This window comes from Trachypithecus francoisi, unplaced genomic scaffold (genome assembly GCF_009764315.1).
Source record: "Trachypithecus francoisi isolate TF-2019V2 unplaced genomic scaffold, Tfra_2.0 Lachesis_group1, whole genome shotgun sequence".
Taxonomy (NCBI): domain Eukaryota; kingdom Metazoa; phylum Chordata; class Mammalia; order Primates; family Cercopithecidae; genus Trachypithecus; species Trachypithecus francoisi.
Genome location: NW_022681454.1, coordinates 78,608,596 through 78,631,396, shown reverse-complemented (window position 1 = coordinate 78,631,396; position 22,801 = coordinate 78,608,596). Strand labels below are relative to the sequence as shown.

Here is a 22,801-nt window from a genome sequence, read left to right as displayed (position 1 = left end):
ATCTTCCCTTAATCTCTTGCCTCTTCCCCTCTTTCCTCATACCAGCAAACTTGAAAACTTTCCAAGGAATAAATCCCTGGGCCTAACTCTTCACTTCCAACGTATTGCTCAACCCATTACATTCTGAATTCTGGCCCCACACACTGTGTATATGTGTAGATGGGTATGTAGGTGTGACAATATGGGTTTAAAGTTACCAAAGACTTGTAGGTTTAGGGACGTGAGATATTACAGTAATTAAGCACAGGGGCTATGTCAAGGGTTCCAATCCTGGCATAGGATTCCAATTTTGTGCAAGTTACTTAACTTCCTTGGGCCTCAGTTTCCTCATTTGCAAAATGGGGAGAACAAGAGTATCTACCTGGTAGAGTTCTTGGGGAAATTAAATGAGTCAGTGTACATAAAAGAATTTAGCACTTTGGTAGACGTTGTCAGTTCTTATTACGATGACAAACTCCCACTGATGCTTTTCTGCCCTTATCTTATTTGACCTCCCTAAGAGATACGATACAGTTGAACACTCCAGCTTTCCTGAAAATCTCCTTTTGCCACAGCCCTTTTTTGCCTTTCTGACCCCTGCTTATTGGGATCCTTAAAGGAGTATTCTTTGTTTTTTTGAGACAAAGTCTTGCTTTGTCGACCAGGCTGAAGTGCAGTGGTGCGATCTTGGCTCACTGCAACCTCTGCCTCCCAGACTCCAGTGATTCTCCTGCCTCAGCCTCCCGAGTAGCTGGGACTACAGAGGCCTGCTACCACACCCAGCTAACTTTTGTATTTTTAGTAAAGACAGGTTTCTGCCATGTTGGCCAGGCTGGTCTCAAAGTCCTGATGTCAAATGATCTGCCGCCTTGGCTTCCCAAAATGCTGGGATTACAGGTGTGAGCCACCATGCCCAGCCCCTTTATGGGGTACTCTCTGCCTGTCCCTTATGGGTATTCCCCAAGGAGAGGACATCTTTCCTCTACTTTCTTTGTAATGTACATTTTATCCGGAGTGACCTTGTGCAAATCTGAGGCTGCAGTCTCCTCTCTGCAGCCTGGTCCAGTGCTGAGCCCCAGGCTTGCCGATCTAGTGTTAAGAAGTCTGGCCTGGCGCAGTGGCTCATGTCTGTAATCCCAGTACTTTGGGAGGCTGAGGTGGGAGGATCACTTTAGCTCAGGAGTTTGAGATCAGCCTGGGCAACAGAGTGAGACCTCATCTCTTTAGAAAAATTAGCCGAGTGTGATGGCATATATCTGTACTCCCAGCTACTCAGGAGGCTGAGGCAGGAGGATGGCTTGAGCCCAGGAGTTTGAGGCTGCAGAGAGCTATGAGGGCACCACTGTACACCAGCCTGGACAACAGAAGGAGACTTTGTCTCTGAAAAAGTCAGCTGGGCACAGTGGCTCATGCCTGTAATCCCAGCACTTTGGGAGGCCGGGCTCAGGAGATTGAGACCATCCTGGCTAACACGGTGAAACCCTATCTCTACTAAAAATACAAAAACAAAATTAGCCAGGCATGGTGGCAGGCGCCTATAGTCCCAGCTACTCGGGAGGCTGAGGCAGGGGAATGGCGTGAATCCGGGAGGCAGAGCTTGCAGTGAGCCGTGATCGTGCCACTGCACTCCAGCCTTGGTGATAGAGCGAGACTCCATCTCAAAAAAAAAAAAAAGAAAAAAAGTCCACGAGCATCTCAAAACCAACAGACTCAACTCCAAATCCTTGATTGTCCACTACCAACTACCTCCATGTCTTGCTGGATGGGAGCACATGTAGCTCCACAATACTTTTGGTCACACAGGCCTATTGAGTCTTCTTAACTTTCTTATTCATCCCCTCTCACTATTCTCACCTCTGTGGACTTAATTCAGTTCCCCGTTTCTCCGGTGGATCACTGCATTAGGCTCCTTACCGTTTTTTTCCTGCCTTAAGTTTTGCCCCCTTTCAAGTCACCTTTCACTGAGTTTCTTCACTGTCTTTCCAAAAACGTAAATCTTATCACAACAGGCCACAGCTTAAAGTCCTTTAGTGACTCACCGTAGCTCAGAGGATGAGGTTCTCATTTCCGAATATTTACAGTTCTTGTCTGTCTCTGTGGCCTCGACTCTCCCCACTCCCCTCCAAGCCCCGTTTCCTTGACTGGGCAGCACTCCTTGTTCTTCCTATTCCTCACGCTGTTTCCTGCCTCTAGCCCTGTGAGTTTGTCCTTCCCACTGCTGGAACATTCTTCTCTCCTTTCCCTTTCCCCTACTCCTGATCCTTCAGAGTCTAATGGCCACCTCTCTGGGAGGCCGCATGAGCTCACTGGACAGGTGCTCCTCTGTGTGCAAACATTACTGTGCATAGCTCTGTTAGAGTACTTCATGCCATGTAATTTTTGCCTCTTTATTAGTCTCTCCCCTCATTTGCTGGAAATCACATGAGAGCAGCATCTGTGTCTTGTCTAACTTGGTATCCCTGGCACCTAATATACTACATCTGACACAGAGATGTTCATTCAATTAATACTGAATGAAAGCTGGAATGAAGACCATATATTATCTCTTTTCAGACTCACAAACTGCGAAGTGGCTATTGTTAGTATAGAATCTAAACAGGGGGATTGTATTTTTTTTTTTTTTTTTTTTTTGAGACGGAGTCTCGCTCTGCCGCCCAGGCTGGAGTGCAGTGGCCGGATCTCAGCTCACTGCAAGCTCTGCCTCCTGGGTTTACGCCATTCTCCTGCCTCAGCCTCCCGAGTAGCTGGGACTACAGGCGCCCGCCACGTCGCCCGGCTAGTTTTTTGTATTTTTTTAGTAGAGACGGGGTTTCACCGTGTTAGCCAGGCTGACCTCGTGATCCGCCCGTCTCGGCCTCCCAAAGTTCTGGGATTACAGGCTTGAGCCACCGCGCCCGGCCGGGGATTGTATTAATCTATTCATTTCTTCAACTTTATGGACAAAAGACTTTCAGATGATTGCTGAAAACCAAGAAAAGCTATTAAAAAGCAAACTTGAAAAGGATTATACTCTTGGTGTAGTAATTCCAACCCTGGGTAGGAATGCATACTTAATAACTAATCAGAAGCAGGCAAGTTTTATTCACCAAGACATTAATCATCAAGTAATTTATGATAGTAAAAAAATTGGAAAAAAAAAGAGAGAGAAATGATTAAACACCCAGAATTATGGTACATCCATACAACTGAACATTATACTGCCATTAAACAGTATGTTTCCAAAGGATTTTTAATGATCTGTAATAATGCTCATGTTATTTGTGAAAAAGCTGGATAGAAAACTGAAAATATACTAAGATCTTACATATGTAAAGGGAAAAAACCTCACAAATAGAGAAAAAAGAAAGGAACATATTAAAACAAACTCTTCAGTGGTTGTATCTTGAGTGCTTTTTTTGTTTTTTATAATTTTTGATATTTTCCAAATTTTCTACAATAAGCATCTTTACTTATACAGTCAGAAATATAATAAAATATTTTCAAGTTCGAGATTTTAGCTGTGTTAGTTGTATTTGGGTGGCATTATTCCTCTTTCTTCTGTTGATGGTGCATCAGTTTTTCTTTGGGGATGCACCCCTCCCCATCTCAGGCCACTGGTGTGAAGTGCACCCCTGACCCCAGCTTCAGGGGTGGGCACATGACTCAGACATGGCCAATCAGCATACTCTATCCCTCTGGCTCCTTCCCAATGGGCTCATGGCTTAAGCCAGGTCAGTAAGACTCACTTTCTCCCATAAACTTTTATAGGAGATGTTTATGGGGGCAGGAAAGCTCCACTTCCGTTGGTACTAGTGAGTTGTAAGCCTAGAGCCGCCCTGAGTGTATACAAGGATGGCAAAACAACACAGGAAAGTATTGTTGAGGATAAAGGAGGAAAGTGTACGTGCACTTGTGCACACATGCATCCACACACACTCACCCTTCAAGTCCTGAAAACTTTGAGTCCTTGGATCTACGAAAGTCTGAAACATTATCATCCCCAGACTTCCTGGTTATAAGAGCCAATACATTTTAGGCTTCTTTGTTTGCTTGCTTAAGTTAATTTACGCTGCTTCTATAAGTTGCAATCGAGAGTTCTCGTTAAAAGAATTATGAAAACAATGAAATACATAAAGCAGAATCCCTGAACATGCCCAGGACTATCACAAAATACAGTATAGAATTAATCCATACATCCTACCTGAGATATACATTTCCATCATTGCCCATGTTCCACTGGACACTGCTGATCTATAATATAGTTCCTTATATATTATAGCACATATGTCTATAGCACATATGTCATAGTGCCTTATATATATACTTCCTTTCTTTATGTAACAGGCAGGGGGTATTATTAAAAACAGCTAACAACCCTAAAGGTACAAGTACTGGAGGTTCTCTGTTGCGGCCAGCATTAAAATTGTAATTCCTGGATCTAAGGAGATGTAGTGTGTCTCAAGGTTGGGTTGGGAGATGTTTTAGGGGATGGCTTTTTTTTTTTTTTGTAATCAGTACAGAAGGATTTCAATATTGTGTCAACCAATAAGGCCAAATTGGTGTGTACCGGCTGAACACAAATTCTGTCAGCAGATATTATAGTTTCTTATTTGAGTACCTATTTTCCCTGCTGCACTGTGAATTCCCCTAGGCAGACACTTTGTCTTACTCATTTATGTAGGTCTTATGCCTACCTAGATGCTCAAAAGATATTTGCTGAATGAAAAACTGGAATGACAGTCCAACATTGTTTAACTCCCTATTCAGTTTTTTTTTTTTTTTTCCTGATAGAAGTTTCTTGCCTAGAATTAAATTGCAATATGGTCTCTTTTCACCCACTCTTTTGAAGATGTTATCCTCTCCAATATCAGCTGATTGAAGAAGAAAATTGTAAATTTTCTCTCTCAGGCATAATGTTGATATTTTAACTCATAGCGATTTTTTCTCAATTCAAAATGGATTTTAGAAATAAATCAAGATCCCAGAAACTTATGATTGCTTTGAGTGGTATCTTTTATCTGTCATCCTAAGAAAAACATGAGATCTGATGGCCCAGAGCACAGAGACCTTTTGTATTTCAGTTCTCCTACAGCCACATGACTCGAACCTTTTGCTGGGAGACTGGGATGTAGGTCCCCACTATAAGGACTGTGAGGGCAGGGGCCACATCTGCTTATCTGTCTATTAATAATAGTACTCCTGGTACCTAGCTCCTCCTTGCTCCACAGCAGACACTAAATAAATGCTTGCTGAGTGAATAAATACTTACATTTAAAGAGAGGCAATTATACACATTGATCATTTGATCATCCTCTAGTACTGATAATTTTTAAGTGATTAACTTTAAAAATCATTTTTCTTACATCAACCTGGGTCCTCACACTATTAAACAACAGGAGAGCTTTCAACATTAAATGAAGTGGGGCAGCTGGGCAACTATAAATTTTGGATGATACTTCAGAGAAGAGTCTAGGTGTATCTGTTCTATCCCTTTTTCTCATGGGCATCTGCCATTTATTTTCCATTCTTAAGCTCTCAAGAGGGATGCCTTTTTAGTTTATCAGAATCCATAGGGAAAGCTCATCTTTCTTGGAGTAGGTCTTCAAATAAGTGTTCAAGCCCTGGGTCTTCCCTCACTACAATAATAAACATACCTGCTCTACCCTCCTCACAAAGCTGTTATCGTGAGCATGAAGAGTCGGTGTGGGGAAGAACTATTAACCCCTATACAGATACCGTGTTGCTTTCCGTTCAAGGATCCACCGTGAGGCTGTGGGTAAAGCACTTTCTGGGCAGTGAAATCTGGCTTAAGAGAATCATTGTACTTTTATTTTGCTCCTGAGACCAGCAGGGGCAGTTAAGAGGAACACAGGGATCCCTAGCCCTAAAACTGTCGTCTGATATAGAGGCAGATAAATCATTACTGGGGTTGGCAGCGTTGCGGGGAGGGAAGGAAATGTGTATGAAAACCTGGGCTCCCAGAGCAAACTTTGCAACGCGCCCCTCCCCACTTCACCGCCCCAATCTCCACACAAGTCCCGGCAGGGGCTTCTTGGGCGGAGGCCACGCCGACCAATAGGAACCCACTGTGTTCTTACAGGTTACGAAGCAGGTGGAAAAACTGAGCAGAAACAAATAGCTAAGCCCGGCTCAGCCTTTACTGCGGTGCCACGCGCTCCTAACAGGCCTGGAGGGTAATGTCGGGGCTCAATTTCCTAACGCTCCCCTCCCCATCCCCGTGTCACCTCCACCAGCAGCGGCGTCCAGCCTCCTCCCGCCCGAACGTGCTCGAGGGGCGGGCAGCCGTCCTTTATTGTCTGGGGAGCACCTGGCAGGTGGCAGGCCCGTGCCCTAACGTGCGCGTGGTGCCCAGCTTCACAAAGCGAGCGGGCAGCACCTCTTTGGTACGGGAACGGCCTCGGGCGGGCCGACCACATCCCAGGGGTGGAGAGGTGGAGAGAGAAAGGGGCTCCGGGGACAAGAGGTGGGAGCTAGGGCGCGCGCGCGCCCTCCTCCCCGCAGGCACAGCCCCCCGGCATTAACACGTCGAAAGAGCAGGGGCCAGACGCCGCCGGGAAGGAGCGAGACCCGGGCGGGCGCTAGGTAGGGGAGGCGAGGAGGGGCGTGGCCGGCGCGCAGAGGGAGGGCGCTGGGAGGAGGGGCTGCTGCTCGGCGCTCACAGCTCTGGGGGCTCGGCTTTGCCGCGCTCGCTGCACTTGGGCGAGAGCTGGAACGTGGACCAGACCTCGGATCCCAGCGCAGCCACCGCGATGAGAGGCGCTCGCGGCGCCTGGGATTTTCTCTGCGTTCTGCTCTTCCTGCTCCACGTCCAGACAGGTGGGTCACCGCGGCTGGCACCCCGACCGTGCGACTCCTCGGCGAAGCCTGTGCCCGGGAGGGTGGTACACGCCGGGGTGCATCCGGAGAGAGGACTGCGGACCCTCCATGCCCTTGCGTTCCAGTCTCCGGGGGAGACTCCAGGTGGCCCTCGGACTCTCCTGCGCCTTGCCTCGCTCACCTGCGCGAGACCCCAGCTGCTAGTGGTGGGGACGCGAAGCCGGGGTTCTTCGGGAATGAGGACAGCGAGGGGAGGTTAAGCGTGAGCGAGGCTGCAGGCTGCGTGCGAGTTTGGGGTGGCTTTTGTGCCGACGTTGCGCGGGGGGCGGAGGCGAGGGGCTCAGGGGTTCCCACCGAGCGCCTTCTCTCGCCGTGCGAGGCGCGGCCGCAGCTTCCTTTTGTTTAAAAGTTGCGTGTGTGTGACCGGTGCCCAGGAGGACCTGCCTGCAGGTTCTCCGCCGCGCGGAGGGCAAAGTTAGAGAGCCCTGTCTCTCCTCTGCGGCTGCTGCCTTCCAACCGCAGGCGCTCTTTGTGCCCAGAGCTGGGGACCGACCCGCTGCCGCCTCTGCTCACGGCGCCACCCGTGGAGACGAATCGAAGCCTGCGGATTTCCCCGCCTCCGGGTTAGGGTTTTGCGCTGGGAGTGCGCTGCGTGCGGCTGTGGGGCCGGACTCCCGCGAGCCTGGAGGTGGTGGGTACAGGGACAACTTGGGTAGGGCGTGTGGAAAGCAGCCGCTAGGTTGCAGACTTTTTGCTTTCGTATATCCCGTGCTCGCCCCTTTCGGCCACGGCGCAGTTTCATTCCTGCCACGCGCCCCGGGGCGGCTAGAAGCTGCGTTTGCCGCCTGCTCCGGGAAGGCAAGGGACAGCGTGCTGGGACTATGCGAGCCCTGACCCCGGCTGCCTAGCACGCCGGCCAGTGTGCCCGGCCTGCCTGGCGGGCTCTGGAAGCCCCTAGTCCCGGTATCTGCGACCTGTATTCGCAGATCCTGTTTTCTTCGGAAATTTTTGAGATTTGTGACAGCCCGCCTCCCTGCCCCCGGGGAGGGGACTTCTATACTTCAGGGCTGCCTGGGGGTGGGGTGGGAGATGGAGTGGAACTTTCTGCAAATCCTACTCAGTTCTTAAAGCTATAACAAAAAACCAGGTATATCCGCGCGGGAACTTGGGTCTTAGGTGAAGGATTCGCAGGCTGCTGGAGCCCCTCGGTCAGATTCCTGCCTCCCGTTCCCTTTTTTCCAGGTGTCGCTGGTGCGCGCGAGTGCAGGTCGCCCAGCTCACCCCTGAAGCCCTGCTCTCTCCCAGGTCATTTTAAAAACAAACCTTTAAGGTTACCTTGATGGTGTAAGGATAGAAAGTCTTAGCTGGAATCAAGCGCTTGAAGGGAAGCGGCGCAATGAACGGTTGTGAGACTGTCTACTACCGGTCAGTTTCTCTATAAAGTCTCCAGGCGCAGTCTCCCGCGTCCTGGTCTTGTAACTATTGTGAGGGCTTTCCTGTGGGGGCAGAGAGGCCTTGCATCTGGACCCCTGTGCAGCAGGAGGGGTCAGCAGGGGTCACGAGGGAGTGTTCGGATTCCCTGGAGGATTTGATCACCTAGCTTAAAACAACACATCTGGTCTTTATGTTTTTGTGCCTTGACCTTTTTAATATCAGTTAAGGTATGTGAACTAGACCCCAGTAGGAGACTAGAAAGACCACATCGAATATTTCCCTTTTACAAAATTAAAAGAATCAATGGTTTTCTTCTTCCCAATAGATTTTTGGCAAAGGGAATTTTAAGGTCTGTCTCCTGGGGGGCCAGTGTGGTGTAACGACAAAGCCTTGCTCTGTCCCTTGGGTTCTCCTTTTCTCTGCCATTTCTTGGCTGCGTGCCCTTGGGCAGGTTGCTTAAGTCAGGTTGCTTAAATTCTGGGGAACCCAGTGTCCTCCAGAGTACAAGGAGGCATCTGCATCATGAAGGATCCTTTGGGTCCAGAATTCTCCTCCAATGTTCTGAGTGTAGACTCAGCACTCTTTTCAACTGTTCCCCCGGTCCCTGTCTGCCTCACTGAAATTCCTCTGCCTCTCCTGCTCACGGGGACCTCATGGAGTATGGGTGCATCTGACCGGTCTGCCCCTGGCTGCAGCAAGGAGCTGTGGCTTATGCTTCCCACCCCTCAATTCCCATATATTCCTCTGCATTGCCCTTTGAGGGCTAGGAGGTGCCCACTTTGTCCTAACCATCATTCTCCTCCTCCCCCCACCACCACGCTATTATTACAGCTCCTGTGCCTAACAGGATGGAGCTGCAAGGAATGGTGAATCATACCTTCCCCGCTTCGTTCCTGCAGGTGTGAGGCTGGAGTCATTATCAGCAGCTGTACGCAAGGCAGTCTAAGTTGTTATCCTGCTGGAAATATCCCAAATAAATATCCCAGATAATTCATTTATCCCTATTCTGTTTTTTCCCCCACTCATCCCCATATTTTTTCCTCATGACTCTCTAAATCATGTATGCTGTGCATTTATAGCATGCTTTCTAATGGGCCTTAAATTTTGTATAACGTGTGTTATACATAGTTGTTGCTCTTCAGTTGGAAACTGTGTGCTAGGCCTGTTGCTTGGGGCTTTACCTGCTATTTCTAGTAGTCTCAATGAGCCTAGTAAGTAGTAGTAGTATTACCCCTAACATTTTACATCTGGAGAAACTGGCTAAGGATAAGCATCAAGTCATCAGTGGTGAAGCCTGATGAGGTTGGCTCTATGTGCCCAGCTCTATAACCATTCACATGATTCACCAGAATCTGTAGTAAGACTCATTCAAAAATATTTAATGAGTTTTTACTATGTGCCAGGGATTGTTGGAAGTTCTGGGACTGCAGAATGGCCAATGTCACTACCTTCCCAATTTTGGTGAAAAATATTTAGAATTGCATGTCTTATGAAAGGGGAGTATTTGTGGAGGGAGGATTAATTAAATTTTAGCTTGGAGGAAGGGTTGTAGGCATTTGACCCTGTGGTATGCTGGCTTAGTTGTTAGGTGTCTCATTCTAGTTAGCATCCCTCAGAAATGAAGGTAAGCTGTTTCTAAAATGATGCAAGCCAGTTAAAAATTCATTTCCCACTCCAAAACATAAAAATGGTCTTGTGCATAGGTGTGAAAGAGAACACCCCCAATAATGGCTGATGCCATTGGCTGTTTACCCTGGATAGCACGGTGAGAAATAACGACAGTATACCATCCGAAGCCATTTTTTCTCCAAAAGAAATTCTCGTCAGAAATGTGCCAAGTATTGTGCGGGCTTCCCTTGGAGCACATTTATGTACACATGTTGTGGTGATGAATTGTGCTGCTGTTGTTGACAGCCCTTCGAAGTTACCCTTAGGGTTTTGACTCATATCCTCAAGTCTTTTCCAGGGGATTAAAGAAGGACACAAAGAAATGAACCTCGGTGTCTTGAGCGGAATTCTCAGAGCTGGACTGCAGTGTGGGGACCTCTTCAAAGTAGTGGTCAAGGCTGTGGCAGCGTTTTCTTCAGAATGAATTTAGTTTAAGAGTTGGCAGGCTAGGATGTGGGAAGTGCTTTCTTTTGCTGCATTAATGTGTGGTAACTTTTAAAAGTTGAGATCAAATGACATTTGCAGGAGTCCAAATATGCAAATTTCATGTGCAGTTTTGGTAACTTGAATAGATATTGCCACAGCTATAAGTCCAGAATGAGGAAGGCCTGGGAGTGAGTTAGAGGAGGTAAAAGTTTGCCTGGAGGGCAAATCCAGTGTAAATCTTTGTTGTATGTAGAGAGGAATTGAGTTGAGTTGGCTTGGCGCAGCAGCTCTGATTTCTGACATTTTTTGGACATGATCCTACAGCTCATCTTTTGACCTAAGACTCTTAATAAGTAAAGAGCAGTTGTAATCTGATAGCCCGTGGAGACATGTTTTCTTTGGCCTACATGATGCTTTTCAGAAAACATTGAGGCGTGTTATTAAGCAATCTAGAGATTTTAAAATCAAGATCTCTATTTATGTCTCCTCTTTAAGAATTATAGGTCATGGCTCCTGCAGATGAGGCCTGTGCTCTTCAGGTTGATTAGGCTCTAGGGCCTGCCATCCCTTAGGCATTTCCCACTGGGCACTGGTGAGTGCAGGAATCCAAATATGCCCCTGGAACCAGGCAGATGACAAGTGGGAGGAGCACAGGCCTGCCTACCTTGTGTTGGTCTGATGGCTTCATGACTGACAGCTCGGTGGCCTTAGAGCAAATTGCTTAACCTTTTTGAGCTTTCATTGTTCATCCTAGTTTTGCCACTTATTAGCTCTGTGACTTTCGACAAATTACTTAACCTCTCTGTGCCGGTCAATGTGTTGCTACATGTAAAACTTTTGGAATGGTGCCTCATAGTACAGGCTCAATATGTGTTAGCCATAATTATCATCTGTAAAACAGGAATTATTATTGTGCCTAAAATGGGAATAATGCCCCCTCTTTTAAGATGCTTGCCCTAAAGATTAGAGAGTTTTTTGTTTTTTGTTTTTTTTTAAAGAAAATGTCTCGCCCTGTTGCCCAGGCTGGAGTGCAATGGCACAGTCTTGACTCACTGTAACCTCCGCCTCCCGGGTTCAAGCGATTCTCCTGCCTCAGCCTCCTGAGTAGCTGGGATTACAGGCACCCGCCACCGTGCTCGGCTAATGTTTGTATTTTTAGTAGAGATGGGGTTTCACCATGTTGGCCAGGCTGGTCTTGAACTCCTGACCTCAGGTGATCCGCCCACCTCTGCCTCCCAAAGCACTGGGATTACAGGCATGAGCCACTGCGCCTGGCCTTACAGATATTTGTAAAGGTTCTTGGCACAGGGTTTGGGATGGGGTAGGCACCTAATAAATGAGTGAATGCCTCAGGTATATATAGAACTTGACTACTTCTCTATGATTCTTGAGCATGGGTAGCAGTAAATATGAACTTGACAGTTTTTTTGTTTTCGAGATTGAGTTTTGCTCTTGTCACCCAGGCTGGAGTGCGATGACGCAATCTCTGCTCACTGCAAACCGCCACCTCCCGGGTTCAAGCGATTCTCCTGCCTCAGCCTCCCTAGTAGCTGGGAGTACAGGCACCCACTACCATGCCTGGCTAATTTTTGTGTTTTTAGTAGAGGCAGGGTTTCACCATGTTGGCCAGGCTGGTCTCGAACTCCTGACCTCAGGTGATCCACCTACCTCGGCCTCCCAAAGTGCTGGGATTACAGGCATGAGCCACCATGCCCAGCCGACAGTTTTTAAAATAAACTTTAATTTTTTTGGTCTTGTTTTATTTAGCTTTTGATCAGAGGAAATCTCTAGTCTTAGAGATTGAATAGATCTTGAACTTTTTCTTTCTCTGGAGGGGAAAAAAACAAACTACACATCTTATAAGATTTCTTCAACAGAAACATTTGTGTCTGGTACTTTTCCCATTCATCTTATGTTTTAACTGTCATGCTTACATTTTGGTTATGACACACTTGTTAGACATCTTCCCATGCATACCTTTCTGACAGCTTTTCAACATTTTTGCGAAATTTAAGGTTTAAGCCAAATTATTATTCAGGACATGTGGCATCAGTTAATTACAAGCTTGGGCTCTGAAATTGACACCCTGGATTTTTATTCCAGTTCTGCCTCTTCCCTGCTGTGTGCTCTGGGACAAGACACTTAACCTCTCCTTAAGCTTCATTTCCTCATCTGTAAAATGGAGATGATGACATAGGGCCCCTGTGAGGATTAAATGAGATTCTGCATGTAATATGTTTAGCATAGTGCCCCTCATAGAGGAAGTGTGTGGACTCCACTATCGGGCTGATTTTCTTATGTTCCCCTTTCAGCTTTGCGTCTTAGAAAAACGTTGAAGGCCGGGCGCGGTGGCTCAAGCCTGTAATCCCAGCACTTTGGGAGGCCGAGACGGGCAGATCACGAGGTCAGGAGATCGAGACCATCCTGGCTAACATGGTGAAACCCCGTCTCTACTAAAAAATACAAAAAACTAGCCGGGCGAGGTGGCGGGCGCCTGTAGTCCCAGCTACTCGGGAGGCTGAGGCAGGAGAATGGCGTAAACCCGGGAGGCGGAGCTTGCAGTGAGCTGAGATCCGGCCACTGCACTCCAGCCTGGGCGGCAGAGCGAGACTCCGTCTCAAAAAAAAAAAAAAGAAAAAGAAAAAGAAAAACGTTGAAAATGTGTAAACAGAATGTGTAGAGTGTTTTTTTTTTTTTTGTATTAAGATGAAGTTGTTACATTTAATTAATATACTGCAATTAGTGGTAATGCATATTTATATGCTTGGCCCTTTGTTTAGCTGTATTCTTGGGTTACTTTCCACCAAAAGAGATACAAATTTCTTGATAAAAGTTTAGATGGGGGGAATGTCTGCAAGTGGCCATTTTCTCTAGGTGAATAAATTCATGTAGGCAGTCGAGGAGCTTTTCCTTGACTGCTCTGTCTAGGAGTTCAAGGACCAAGCTGAACTTGGCCATTGCCCCAGGCTAGACACAGTGGTTGGTGTTCAATAAGTATTAGTATAACATCTTTTCTATTCTCCAGCACTTACACTAAGTTTTGAACATAATAAATGCTCAGTAAACATTTTGGATTCAGTTTAACAGGCTTATCAATCCCCATGCCTTGGTCCTCCGTTACAGGCTGGGGGTGGAGGAGGGCCAGGGCAAGAGCACAGCCCCTGATTCGAAGTAGAATTTGGTTGTCTTACGTGCAAAATGCTCTGGGCAGGATTTTCAAGGAGATGAGCTTAAATCTTGATGGGCAGGTAATAGAGATCAGGAATCAGTAAAAGCATCCACATAGGAGATAATATTTGAGATTAATTTCTGAACCTTAAAGGAAGAGGGCAGTATAGTTGTGGCTTCAGCTGGAAAAAACTGCAGTACATGGAGCAAGGCATTAGGATCTTACTTGAGGATTATCAAACCTTTCTTTTGGTATTATGTTTGGAGGTAGGGAATTGACTGGGAAGGTAAGACTCCTCTTATTAACCTCAAGGAGCATAGAGGGCATGTGTATTTAGTGCTGAGTTTGGTCTAGGTTATGAAGAAGGCTTTGAAGTCAAGGCTAAGGTGGACTCGACCGAGGAGTGGCCCCCCAAGCTTTGCTTACTAGTCCAGGGCTGCCTATTCCACCATTCTGTCCAGTTAGGCACACTCCCCAACCTGTTTCAATAGTCTGACGAGGCCAGAGGCCAAGCCCTGCCTTAAAACTTGGACACTCCCTTGCTGTGGGCAACCAAGACTGAGTGAGAGTCTGTTTTATTATTTATTTATTTATGAGACAGGGTCTTGCTCTGTTGCCAGGCTGGAGTGCAGTGGCACGATCATGGTTCACTGCAGCCTCCACCTCCTGAATTCAAATGACCCTCTCATCTCAGCCTCCTGAGTAGCCTCCTGAGTAGCTGGGACCCCAGGCGTGTGCCACCACATCCGGCTAATCTTTTAAATTTACTTTTTGTAGAGAGTAGTCTTGAACTTCTGAGCTCAAGCGATCCCCCAGCCTCAGCCTCCCAAAATGCTGGGGTTACAGGTGTAAGCCACCACCTTTTTTTTTTTTTTTAATAGTAAAACATACATAATGTTAAATTTACTGCCTTAATCATCTTTAAATGTATAGTTCAATAGTGGTAAGTACATTCACATTGTTGAACACTTTCATCTTGCAAAACTGAAATTCTGTACCTATTGAAGAGCAGCTCCCCTCTCCCTCCCCCAGCTTCTGGAAACCACCATTCTACTTTCTGTCTCTGAATTTGACTATTCCAGGTACCTCGCAAATGCAGAACCATTCTGAATTTGTCTGTTTTTTTTGGACTGGTTTATTTCACGTACCGTACCGTAACATCCTCAAGGTTCATCCCTGTTGTAGTATAAGTCAGAATTTTCTTCCTTTTTAAGACTGAAAAATATTCCATTGTATGTATAGATCACATTCTGTTTACCTATTCCTCCTTTGATGGACATTTGGGTTGCAAACAATGCTGTAATGAACATTTGCATACAAGTATCTAAGGGAGATTTTTTGTGGAGACTGTTTAGGAGGGTTAAATTCATGGCTACGAGCTATGTGTTGGGGAGCTGGGGAGAAGATGGGCTCTTTAGATTATCTCTGAGTGAAGGGGTATAGGACCTGGGTATTAGGGTGCATGCTTTGGAAAGTAAGTGCCCTTAAGACACAAGAGGAGGATAAAGGTGCAGGTCTTCACTCACTCAGCCTATTTATGGGCACCTTCATCAGGCACTGTTGAGACTAAGGGGAAGGAGAACTGGAATTATCATGGGTGTAGGTAACTGGGAGTAATGTCGGTACTATGGAATTAGTGGAAATAAAGCCAAGAGGAGGGGTGGCCTATTTGAGGGAGAGAATATGATGTTGGACTCTGCTGTTTGTTCATTGATTATTTGTGAGCTGCATTTTCTTGAAACTCAGTTTCACAGACACAGAGGGAAGATGTCAGTGAAATTCTTCTTAGGGTCAGGTCTCTGTAAGAAATAAAACTAAACCCCAAAGTCACAGAACATGGCTCTATAATATTATGGTAGCATTGGGGATTATAAAGAATGGTGTGTTAACTGTGAACCAGTCATATGGTGAAACGGAAGTTTTCATGAAAAGAAGGGTATACTAGGAAGAGAATCCTGGATTCTTCCCTGCATTAGGCCATGTTGAAGGTATGTTTTTTGTTTTTCTCAGAATAAAATGGCCATATTGGGTATAGAGGAGGACATAGAATTGATGAAAGCTTTGGGAAATAAATAGGTCCTTTGAAGGCAACTTAAAGAAATTGGATTTATTAAGCCTGAAGAAGATAAGGTGAGGGAAGTTTTAGTGAATGACAGTCTTAAAATATTTTTAGTGTGTGAGTGAAGAGCAGAACAAAATGAGAGTCATTTAAATTGCCCCAGAAGGAAATTGAATTTTTTTTTTTTTGAGACAGAGTCTCACTCTGTCGCCAGGCTGGAGTGCAGTGGTGTGATCTTGGCTCACTGCAGCCTCCACCTCCCGGGTTCAAGCGATTTTCCTGCCTCAGCCTCCTGAGTAGCTGGGACTACAGGCTCACACCACCATGCCCAGCTAATTTTTGTATTTTTAGTAGAGACGGGGTTTCACCATGTTGGCCAGGATGGTCTCAATCTCTTGACCTTGTGATCCACCCGCCTCGGCCTCCCAAAGTGCTGGGATTACAGGCGTGAGCCACTCCGTCCAGCAATTTTTTTTTTATGGGAAAATACTTTCATTGGAAGGGTTGGCAGAGACTTTATTTGGTTATAGGGCCTTTGCTGGAGCTGTGAGGAAAACCAAGTAATTGTCATTTTGAAATGGTTCTTAGGTCCTCCCCAACTCAGTTGGTTTGACGGCCCTTTAAGGGCCTGCCTGAAATCGTTTGGGAATAATTCGGAAATGGGAAAATAACCGACCGTTTTTCTTTCCTCACTGCCTTGGCTGTGGAGCAGAGTTTCTCATAAATGCTGACTAGACTCTAACATAATCCACTACTATAGTCACAATTTCGGCTATATTGAGAACAGCCAGTAAAGAACCCACAGCCTCAAAATGGGTTATCGATCTGTTAGGTGTGGCGGGATCTAACCACAGAAGAAATTGTACTGTGTGATAGCTTAAACTGAGTGTCAAAATAAGACAAATAAAAGGAAGCTCAAGGTCTACAAAAATCCGTGATTAATCATTTAGCCCTACCCTAAGAATCGCTGTGCTGTAACACAGCACGTAGGCAGAAAGTCTGTAAGGATGAAGGACAGCTCCCAAAGTCCTTTTCTCTTGATTACTCAGGGATGGATTGGTTACCCACCACTCTTGACTACCGTTTCCATCTGTCCTTTCCCTCTAGTCATTTAGTGGTCATGGCTCAGTGGCACGTTTGAGATCAACCCATGGTCCAGTGGGGAAGGTGGTAGAAAGGAAATTGCAATTCAGCAGCTATTGGTTGATAACATTTTATTAATACCTGTCACTTCGAAATTGATATCTAAGATGGGATCCCTGCCTTTAAGGAGCCTAGGACCTATAGGAAGATGGTCCTGGGTAGGCGCCAATGTTACAGGATTTATAATAAGATTTAAATTAACAATTTGGGTCCTATTCATTACCATTGGTTTGGAGGACATAGGCATCACTTCTTGAATTGAATGGCCAATTGAAAGGAAGATAGGGGCCTGAATTAAATCTTAGAAGAGTGGGGTGGAATTTGGTCAAGATGTGAAGAAGAGAAGCAAAGGTTAGAGTTAGCCAGAAGGCTCTGCTCCCACCGAGGGAACGTCTGTAGAGACTAGTGGGAGATGAGATGGGATAATTTTTAGGGCACCTGGATTTTTATTCTTCAATAATTGAAGTCTTTCCTGCAGTGCTGTATGTGATGAGAGTTTTGTAAATCTAATCTGGCTGAGTAGTTGCCTATTCAGAGAAATAACTTAAAAATGGAAAAGTATGGATATCACTTTCGCATGTATTACCTATTCAATGTGTTCAATGCACATCCAGTATAGATATGTATTTTTAGTTGTTTTTAAGTCCAAGGCTAATTCTGCTCCCTTCTCCCTACCCACCTTCCCCACCCCTAGCCAAGATTAGAGATTTTGTGGGCTCAACTTCTGATTGTGGCAGTAGATGACCTTTCATTTGCTTATTAACATATTTTAAATATTTAGCAAAATAATACACCTTATTTATGTCAGTTCATTCATTGAAGCAAAGACAGCAATAAACAAGCCTGCAAACCTTGATAAGGGGCCTGTGTGATTCGGAGCATTTTGAGATTCTTCCCCGGATCCCCCTAGTCCTGTTTTATAAAGCTATTAGGGACACACTGGTGGCTGCCCTCCCCAACCCAGGGAGTCTGGGGAGGGAGGAGGAGGTGGCTGTTTGTGGTGGGCAGAACTCTGTCACTTAAGGAAAAGGCGTGTCTGATAGCACTTGCCAGTAGTGAATGCCTCATTCTTGACCAAGAAGAAAAAAGATAAGAGGGAAAATGAAAAAGGTGAAACGGTTCTCCTTTACCTTGTATTTTTAAATTGCTTAGTGAGGCAAAATATCCACCTTCATTTGGCTTTACCCCAGGTAACTCATTTCAGAGGGTGTTAGAAAATTCTTCCAAACAACTCTGGGACTCGAAGTAATTTAAATATAATGGCCTACGTAGGTTCTTTTTTTTTTTTTTTTTTTTTTGAGACGGAGTCTCGCTCTGTCGCCCAGGCTGGAGTGCAGTGGCCGGATCTCAGCTCGCTGCAAGCTCCGCCTCCCGGGTTTACGCCATTCTCCTGCCTCAGCCTCCCGAGTAGCTGGGACTACAAGCGCCCGCCACCTCGCTCGGCTAGTTTTTTATATTTTTTTAGTAGAGACGGGGTTTCACCGGGTGAGCCAGGATGGTCTCGATCTCCTGACCTTGTGATCCGCCCGTCTCGGCCTCCCAGAGTGCTGGGATTACAGGCTTGAGCCACGGCGCCCGGCCCCTACGTAGGTTCTTAAGCAGAGGAATTAGTTGACAGAGTTAGAACAAAGGAGAGCATTATCACAAAGAGCTCTGGAAGTTAATGTGTCTCTTTTTATTGGAAAAGAAGTATTTCCAGAACGGGATTCAATTGGCTTCTGGGGAAAATATTTACTGGAGATTTTAGAAGTGTGAAAGGTGGCAGGAGACGTTGGCTGTCTATTATTCTACTTGGCTAGTGCATGCTTAAAAATAAGACTATGTTAAAAAGATCTTGAGAATTCTACTTGGAAAGACTGAAGTAAAGGTAGTATAGGTACTTTTCAAAGGATATAAATTTTGGCTCATAAAGTACTTTAAATGCAATTCCATCCTAACTTTCACAATGCAGACTTTCTTTTTATGGCTGATGTTGAGAGAAGGTACCTGAGAAAGATTTTCAATTCAAGAGATGGGTGATATTTATTTGGTTATTAAAACACCACAGGGACTGGTTTTTAGAATTTTTGTCATTGTTAAGCCAGTATTCTTAACCTAAAATGTATTAGGATAGTTAATGAAAATACTTAATTGGAATGTTTAAATGTTTCTCTACTTAGTATAGTCTGTATATGTACTGCTGGGAAATAGTATATACATTTTTAGCCGAACCAAAAAGCATCATTTTGATAAAAGAGGACCCCCCCTCCCTTTGCTTTTTTAAAATAAACCAGCATATGTAGAAGGGTTTGTGCGTTTTTTTAGTAGATCTGAATGTGTTGCCCAATTTACATTCCAGCATTTTCAAGGGATATTATTTAACAAGATCATCTTGGTTTCAGAACCACTGCCTTTCAAAGAGGCTGGCCCAGAGCATGTGTGTGTGCCTGCAAGTGAGGTGGGTCCCCCACGGGGGCTAGTGGCTTTGCACCATCCTGGCCACTGGGAACACCAGCTCTGGCCATACAGCGGGGGCACTTAACGTTACAGCGTCTTTCTCCATTCTTTTGGTCTCGTCTCGTATGTTTAATCTGACCTTATACCAGAAATCCATAGATTTATTCACAAATGAATAAATTTGAAGCATCGGAGGTATAGCAGTGAACATACCAGGCAAAAGTCTTTGTCCTCTCTTGGGGCTTATGTTTTAGTGAATTATTTTTCTCTCCAGGAGAGAGGAAAGTCCAGGAGTCCAGAAAGAAAAAAAAAAAAAAAAAAAAAAGAAGTAATTTGAGGTGCTCTCATAGAAAGCAGTTTAATTTAGACTTATTTCAGTTCCACATTATGGTTAGTTAAGGAAGAAAGAGAAAAGGTTATGCAGAAGGTCCAAGGGCACCAGTTCAACGAAGAGGAAAGCCAGAGAAGGCAACTAGAACAACAGGAAAAGGAGATTCAGGAGCTGGGGGAGACTGGCAGGAGTGGAGTCAGGGAAGCTTTGTGAGGCGCTTTTCACTACCTGCCACCAGTCCTTCCCTCCAGAGGACTGAGCACCAGCTCCATCCCAGCATGTCCCTGCCCCAGTTTGTAAATTCAGAGCAGCAGGCCTCTTGATTCAACAGGTGTTTTTGATGGAGGATTTACCAAAGAGGATTGACTAGTGACAGGTGTCTTCACTTTCAGGACCTTTGGCGCCTTTAATGTGCTTTAGTCTGCAGGTTTGGAACTGTTTGTTCTGGAATGTGCTGGAATGCTCTTTCACAGCTGAGAGAGATGCTTCAGGGTCCAGGCTAGATGCTCTTTGGTATCTCTCCAAGGACTGGAGGTTCCGCACCTCTTTTTAAAATTCATTCATGTTTTTCTTAAAATATGACCGAACTCCTAACTCTTGCTAACCGTACATCTGGGATTTAGGCCCTCAGCTGAAGAACTTGATGAATTTCAACTTTAAAGAGATTCTTCTAACACTTGGCCATTTCAACCAGGCTTTGCCGTAAAGTCCTGTGGAATTTGGGGACTGAAAGCCAATTACTTAGATCACAACTTTCCTGTGAAAACTGCAAGGACCTGCTGTCAGGGCTCATTAAACCCCAAAGCATGGCACCCTGGCATGCAGACTACCCTGACCAAGAGGAGACTGGAAGGCGTCAGAAGCCAGGTCCTTGTCCTCTTCTGGTTCCTGCACCCTTTTCTTCCCCAGAGTGAGTCACAGAAACCAGAATTCTTTTTCCCCAAGGCAGGTCATAGAAACTAGAACTCCTTTCTCCCAAAGCCAGTCATAAAACCTAGCAAGGTCACTCTCTCCCTTCTTCCTGGAAGACCTTCGTTCCCGAGGGGTCCTGCCCCATCCCCGGGGGAGGGGGAATTGTCCAGAGCAGTCTTGCTGGGTTTCCCCACTCCATCCATCACCTTTAGGCCAGATCCTTTGTGTCCAATCACATTTCTGCATAGCTGTTCATTCATCAAACCTAAATATAAAAATAAAGCTTTTCCCTGGGGGAGAAATATGACAGACTTCGGTTTTAATCATAACTGTTGTAATAACTGTCAGTCTGTTTGACACGGTGCTGGTTAGCCACCATCAGCCCTACTGCATGTCAAGTTTCAATGCTCCTGTTACTGTAGCTGGCCTGGGTGAGGTGCCAGCAGAGAGGTGACAGGGTGACTTCATCCGGCTTTTTGCATTTTCGCTTTAGGGTGACCTTTCACAATTCCATGAAGGGATAAGCTCTCCAGTTTCAAATGAAGGACGCCTCAAATTGAGAACTGACACCATTGCATTCCTCAGGAAGGGAAAGTTCCTTCTCTTTCAATTCTTGGGCACTGGAGTAGGACTCTTGCTGCAGATGGTATTGTTCTGGTTCTCAGGAAGGAATCCAAGAGAAAGTCTGTCTGGGGATAGAAAGTGGTACCCTCTTGGAATATGGGCAGGAAGGCATCCATAGTGACCATAGCCTTGGTTGAAGGCATTAAAGAGGAATCTTGAGGTGCTTGGCAGGGTGTCAGTTGACAAGTTCAATGAAATTAGCAGCATTAGGTCTGTAGGTGGCTGCTTAACTAATTATGAACTCAGCTGCTTAACTATATTTGCTCCAGGTTTCACAATTCCTTTTATCTACAGTAATTATCACTGGTTAGCACCTATTGTTTTGGGTGAGAATTTCAGGGTCTACATTTAAGTAGACCCTATTTAAATTTATTATCAGTTGACTAGGGAAGGGTTGAAGAAGCAGTAGGGAGTCTATGACTTCTAGAATATTCCCTGGCTTGTTTGAAAATGTGTTAGCAGCCATTTTATTTCAATATGAAAGAACTGAACTTTAAAAAAATGTTTATTTTTATTTATGGCAACATTTCAAATAGGATAGTGTAATGAACCCTCATATAACCATCTAGCTTCAACACTTACCAATACAGCCTCTACCCACTTTATCTCCCATTATTGGCAAGCATGTCTCAAGCATCATAGAATTTCATATATAAATATTTTCAGTGGGTAGTCCTCAACTACAAAGACCTTCTTTTCTGAACATAATGATGGATGCCAATATCAAACCTTTCCAAATAAATATAATTACATAATGTCATTGAATATCTAGTATTCACATTTTCCTATTGAAGGTAAATAAAAATATAAACAAATGTTTGCACGTTTAAAAGAAAGCAAACAAGATCTACACATTGTAATTAGTTGATATGTCCTTTAAGTCATTTCTTTTGTGTAGGTGTTAGCCCCTTTTTTGTTAAGGAAACTGCAGTTGTCCTGTGCAGCTTTTCATTCTGATTGCATTCCTTGGTTTTCACCTGTACCATTTTGAATATGTCCTGTAAATTGGTGACTTAGACGTTTGATCATATTCAGTTTTTTTTTTTTTTTTTTTAATGAGGGTATTGCGTAAGTGGTGTGTTCTCTTGCTTTCTCTTTTTGGTGTACCTTTGGTTATTTGTGAAGATTCATATTTTTGTTAGATTTGTATTTTTGGTTTTAATGATTGCCTTCAGACCAATACCTTTCAATAATACCCTTGTCTGCTCTTTTTGAGGGAGCTATTTTTCATTGGTTTGCTACCATAACATTTAAATTAGCCAGCGTTTGTTCTTTGCTCTCTCTTTACTCTCCTGAGCTGGGGATTGGAAGTAATATTCGTTTACTTCCAGTTAATATCTAAAAGTCAATCAGCAAACATATTCTACTTTTCGGAACTTCACCTATTCTCCATTTTTCCGATGGCTGTACTCATTTTTCAGAGCATACAGCAGTTATATACTCTGCTGTCTCCCTTGTTACCATCATTTAGTTTTAGCTGTACAGGTAAATATCTGTTTAATGCTGGGGGCCAGTCCTCATATCATGGCTTTCCTGGCATTTTCGTTTTCTGAAACGCACCCTCTAATAGATGCCTTATGGGAAGTAGTTCCTGAATTATATGTCCACAACGGCTAGTGTGTGGTCTCTATATTTAAAGGTCAGGTTGGCTAGTATAAAATTGCTGGCCCATCTTATCTTTGCTCAGATACCTTTATTATTTTACTGTATTGCCTTTTGCCATAAAGTAGTGTCAAAATCTGATGATGATCTTATTTTCTTTCCCTCAAATTTAACTTGGTGTGTTTGCCTAGATACCCAAAGG

The 22,801-nt window shown here is 44.9% G+C and overlaps 1 protein-coding gene across 4 annotated transcripts in view; it reads left to right on the top strand.

The window, feature by feature from the left end:
• The first annotated feature begins 6,599 nt into the window (after positions 1-6,599).
• Positions 6,600-22,801, top strand: part of KIT (KIT proto-oncogene, receptor tyrosine kinase) — an 83,557-nt gene continuing 67,355 nt past the window's right edge. For 3 of the 4 annotated variants that reach the window (XM_033214652.1, XM_033214650.1, XM_033214649.1), the window contains exon 1: positions 6,600-6,795. In XM_033214652.1, coding sequence (XP_033070543.1) covers positions 6,729-6,795 — 67 coding nt within the window. In that variant the 5' untranslated portion in view covers positions 6,600-6,728. The remainder of the gene's footprint in view (positions 6,796-22,801) is intronic. The other variant, XM_033214651.1, reaches the window with a different exon arrangement.